The following is a 5,000-nucleotide window of genomic DNA, read 5'->3' as shown; positions in this document are numbered from 1 at the left end:
CACACACACAAACACACTCACACACACATATGGACAGACACAAACACAAACACACACCCGCACGCACTCCCCACCTGAACGGTGCGAGGTCTGTGGAGTGCGAAAAGTACACGCTGCCGTCCCTCGCAATGTCGAGGGAGTTGGCAAACTCCACCGGCCGCCCGGCCGCCAGCGGCGACGCCGCCGACACGCGCGCCGTAAGCAGCACTTGCCGCGGCGCGCCATCGGTCTCCGCGGCGCCGTCTGTTAGCATGACCAGCCCCAGGGGGCCGTTGCAGACGAGCAGGTTACCGGCGACGTCGAACCGCGCGCCGAGGCTGCGGCCGGGGGAGATTTTCGTGAGATATTTCGGTGTGGTGAATCCGCCGGCGCCGTCGGGGTCTGCCAGGAAGACCTGGGATTTGATTGTTGCGAGAGTGAAAGGCGGGGAAGTGACGGTGAGACGAGTCATTGGGCTGACGTAATGCTAGAGGCTGTGGCGACGAAAATTGTTCCAAGGCAAGTACGGAGAGGTAGGGGCAGAGGCGGTCGGCGGCGGCGGCCGTGGGAGCGCTGCGTTCTTTGAACTTGCATCAGCAGTCGAACTGCACGTGCATGCGAATGTGAAGTTTTGAGTTCACTGAAGACCTCTTGTGTTGATGTCCTCCGGCCACAGCATGCGGGGCGCGCCACCGGCCCCTGTATCGCATGAGCTCCTCCCGCGGCTTGCGCAAGCCCTTGCGTTGGCGGCGCCCGAGGAACCCCAGATCTCAGATCACCCGCACCTGCCCGAGGCGATCGACCAACCCGAGGGACCCGTTCGGGGCGACAGCCACCGTCTCGACGCCCACGATGGCGCCCTTGCCGCTTTCGTCGCCTGAAAACAGGAGCTTGGCGGCCTTGAGGTCTGTGCTGTTGGGCGCGAAGCCGTGATCATACGTGATGGGCAGCAGCCCCGGCGGTGGCAGCATCATCGCGTCCCCCTTGAGCGCCGGCGGGCACGGCAGCGGGACAGGCACGAGGCCTGCGGACGGGGGAGCAGGCGGCGGGCGCGGGCCACCATCAGCAAGAGTAGTGCGCCATGGTCGCTGGGAGACAGCGCCGAGGCCAATGGGGATTTGCAGGTTGGGTGGCGGGTTCGTGCGGTGCGGCACCGCGCTGGCACAGCCTAGGCGCACTGCACGCACCCAGCTCGATGCCGGTAAGAAGGGCCATCGCTACCAATGTCAGCAGCGTGGTGGCAACGAAGAACACCGCCATGCTGCGCGATCTGTCGCTACTAGCTGTTGATCTGGGGACAGGAATATCGCCACCCCATATGCCGTGGTCACCAAGTACGTGACAATGGGCTGTCGCAAATTGCTCGTGCTGCCTCGAGGCAGTGCTGAGCAGTCGGTGACTACAGTGTGCTGTCCTAGTCACGCTTTGGTCACGCTATTAGATCTGACAAAGCACAGGTGGTCAGCCAGGGCGTGAGGAGCCGCTTTCTCAAGCTGGACTAGTACAGGCAAATATGAGAGTTTTGTCGGACACAAGGTTCTCGTAATGTGGCACTCATACAGCCGTATGCGACAAGAACAACAACTCAGACAGAAACTTTGACTTGCTCAAGTGTGTGTGTGTGTGGGGGGGGGGGGGTTGCACCAATGGTCAACCCCAGGCGGCGGATGCCTGCCACATTTGAAGACCCTCATCGCAGTGTTAGGGGTTGCCACTGCCCCAAGATTTTTTCTTTATCACCCTTATCTCTGTTCATACTACGAGCGGCGGGCTTGTCTCTGGGAGTGCTTGGCCCACCCGTGAATGGCCGTGTTCAGCGTCGTTTACAGTGCAGTGGTGACAGTGCAGTGTGACAGTGACGATGGTGGCGGTACTGTACACTCTGTGTATCATACACGTGCAGAAGGGCACAGGGTGGGGTGCAGACGTCCATGAGCGATGACAGGCACAAAAATCTCACAACTATATTTTGCATACAACTCCATGCATACTGTCCAGCCGACGTACAGCAAGCGGCCAAGGGCGCGGCCCAAAATCCTGCTGTTCGTCACAGCAATAGTCCAACCACCAGGACCAAATCCACAAGAACTCCACCATCAGAGAAGCCATGCCTCGCCACTCATCTACACGATGGACAGATGAGGAAACCGCCGCGCGTGCCAGGTTGTGTGGGGGCCACCGGCAAAGCGGCACAGCAGACAGATCCGTGCGTGGAGCAGCCTACTGTTCGCCCAAAATCCACAACAGTGGATGATCAGTGGTTGGTTGCACATGCCCTGATGGACCTAGAAAGCAAGCGCGGCAACCGCCAAAAGTGCGCCCTGGAGAACGAGCCCCAGCCTCTTGTGCCCCAGGCTAGACGCCTCACCCTTCTCTGGGCCGGAGCGCGCCGCACTCTCATTGCGTTTGGGCATCGTGCCCCTCACATGTCGCGGCGGCACTCGCGTGCCAACCCACGACAACCCCATGTTGGCGCTGCCACCAGCCCAGCGGCTGCAGGACCACCCCACACCCATGCCATTCGTTTTCTTCTCCCATCCCCCAGAAAAACACCCGCGCCCAGCGGCGCTCCGCACGGGGCGTGTGCGGCGTGGGGGGCGGCGCCGTCATTGCATGCGGACAGCTCCAGCAGACTGGTAGCACCCTGTGCGGGCGTGGTGCCCCATGCAGGTTAGGCTCGGAAAGCTGCCCAGCGGTGCGTAGCGAATGAGTGGGAGCCCACGCCGTCTCAAGGGCCTTCCCGGGCGTACGGTGTGCCTGTCAGACCTACGCGGCACGGCACCCGCCTCTCCCGCACTCGACAGGCCTCAGAAAGCGCCGCACGAGCACACCGCGCTCCATGTGGGCCCGAACAGCCCTCCGCCCGCCGCCGCCGCCTGCCCTCTACCTCACGGCGCGGCGCGCGCGAAGACGGCGACCTCAGTCGCCTGGTAGCCCGTGTAGAGGCAGGTCGTCCAGCCGCGCTGCAGGCTGGAGGGCTGCTCCAGGGGGATGCACACCAGCGCGGCGCCTGCCTCCCGCAGCACGGCGGCCTCGTCGTCGGCGCCGCCGGCCCAGGGGCCGCGCGCCCACTTGCCGGCCTCGATCGCGTCCTGTTGATCAGGGGAGGGGCGGGGCGAGGTGGAGGCCTGAGGTGTTGCGCTGCAGGGCGGCTTTGAGTTTGACCACGATGCTGACTCTGGGTTGGGAGGGTGAGTGACTCTGGCAGGGCTCAGGTGTGACCCGATCTGGTGACGCACTCCTGGATAAGGGGGTTGCTGCGCAGCAGTCTGGACAGCGGCAGGACCGGCAGGCCGCGCGTCGCAGCACTCGCATCGGGGCGGCCACAGCAACACTAAAACAACCTTGCAGCAACCCGTCTGCCCAAAGTTGCGTGCCCTTTGCAGTCCGGATCATTCTTCTCAAAAGCGCAGCACCATCGACAAGCAATCGGGCGCCCATGGAGCCGCCGGAACTCACCCTCAGCTCCCAGTACGAAGACACGTCCACCACCTCGGACTGCAGCGCCGCGGCGGACCGCCACCTCAGCGCCAGCTGGGCGTCATCCAGCAGGTCGATGACGGCGGCCGCCAGCGCGCCGGGCTCGGTGCTCACGTCGCGCAGCTTGGCGGCGGGGCCGGGCTCGTCGCGCTTCGAGATGACGCAGGTGCGGGAGGCGACGCTCTCCGTATCAAACTGCGCGTGCGTGTTTGAAGTGGGGTCGGAGGGGTCAAGAGTGCCGCAACACAACAATCAAAAAGCCAAGTGAGTAATGTGTCCAGGGAGCATTGTTGGAGGGCCTGAAAGCATGACTGTAGATGCATGTCCGGATGGCTTGCAGAGAGGGCCCACTTGGACAACTCGGCACGCTCGGAGCGCGCACACATGGGGGCGAGCGGGGGCGCGAGCGCGCACCTCGATGCGCAGCGGGACGCCGCGGCGCTCCGACGACCCGAACTTGGCGCCCGGCACGCAGCTGCGGCCGTCGACCTCCGCGCGCACGCCAGCCGCCTGCAGCTCGCCGCGCAGCCGCTCCGCCTCCGCCGCGAGTGCGGCGCGGCCGCCGGCACCGCCGCCGCCGCCCTTGGGGACCGGCACGATCACGACCTTTGGGTTTGGATTCATGGTTGAGGGTGTGGGGGTGCAACCCAGGAATCAGGGTTGGTGGATTATGTTGATGCAAGGACGGCGATGCCGGCGTCTCTGATCCACGTGAGTGCGCGGTATGCTTGCGGCAGCGGGTCGATGCAATGCTTTGTTCACAACACGACCCGCAACCGCACGAGCCCCGCTCACTGCCACCCACAGCCTAGCTGCCAGCCTTCAGGGACCCCCTACCGCCGCCCGCGGCCGCGGCCCGAGCCAGGCAGCCGCCCGCGCCCCACCTGCACGGGCGCGAGCGCCGGCGGCAGCCGTATGCCCGCGGCGTCGCCGTGGGCGAGCGCGACGCCCTGCAGCGCGCCGCTGGGCAGGCCGCAGGCCATTTGGTTGATCCAGTCGCGGCTGCCGTCCCAGCTGACGAGGGCCGCGCCCAGGGCCCTGGAGTAGTTGTCTGCCAGAAAGTGACTGGACGCGACCTTTGGGGGATTGCAGGGGGTTGGGAGTGTTTGAGAGTCAGGGGCTTGGTTTGGGGTCCAGGTTGAGGTTTAGGGGGCCTTTGGAAGGTGAGCCAGGTGGGCCCCAGGTGAGAGGGTGCGGGAACAGGTTGGGCTGAAGGAGGGCGCAGCAGGCGGGGAAATGCCCAGGCGTGCCCATATCGCATGCTGCGCCGGAGCAAGGGCGCGTTCAGGTGCCGCATGCGGGCACTGCTCCTCTCGAGCGTCCCCCATACGCGGATGGGCGCGCCGCGGCAAAGCGCGGGCGCGGAGGGGCCCCACCTGCAGCGCGTGGCCGCCGGGCAGGAGGGCCTCCACCGTGAAGGACGCAGCGGCGCCGGCGAGCGCGCCGCTGCGCGGGCGGCGGCCGGCGATGACCGGGAGTGCGAGCTGCTCCCTGGCAAACTCCTCGTACAGCCCTTGGGGGGTGGCGGGGCGGGGTGAGGT

At 65.3% G+C, this 5,000-nt stretch overlaps 2 protein-coding genes across 2 annotated transcripts in view; both read right to left on the bottom strand.

Annotated features, from left to right (window-relative positions):
• The window catches only part of MNEG_12960 (hypothetical protein), a gene marked incomplete at both ends in the record, with an annotated part of 2,305 nt that extends 1,066 nt beyond the window's left edge, over nt 1-1,239 (bottom strand). Inside the window, 3 exons of the mRNA XM_014038569.1 lie at nt 75-394; nt 765-1,003; nt 1,167-1,239. Of these exons, the coding sequence (XP_013894023.1) occupies nt 75-394; nt 765-1,003; nt 1,167-1,239 (632 nt within the window). The remainder of the gene's footprint in view (nt 1-74; nt 395-764; nt 1,004-1,166) is intronic.
• A 1,628-nt stretch (nt 1,240-2,867) lies between these two features.
• On the bottom strand, nt 2,868-4,442 carry MNEG_12959 (prolyl-tRNA synthetase; the record flags this gene model as incomplete). The annotated part of the gene is made up of 4 exons (XM_014038568.1): nt 2,868-3,071; nt 3,439-3,654; nt 3,874-4,065; nt 4,344-4,442. 4 exons carry the CDS (start codon nt 4,440-4,442, stop codon nt 2,868-2,870), a joined length of 711 nt encoding a protein of 236 aa, XP_013894022.1.
• Between the last annotated feature and the right edge of the window lie 558 nt (nt 4,443-5,000).

The sequence above is a fragment of the Monoraphidium neglectum genome, assembly GCF_000611645.1.
Source record: "Monoraphidium neglectum strain SAG 48.87 unplaced genomic scaffold scaffold03541, whole genome shotgun sequence".
NCBI lineage: Eukaryota > Viridiplantae > Chlorophyta > Chlorophyceae > Sphaeropleales > Selenastraceae > Monoraphidium > Monoraphidium neglectum.
The sequence above is the reverse complement of the archived record's forward strand: the minus strand, read 5'-3'. Positions and strand labels throughout refer to the sequence as shown.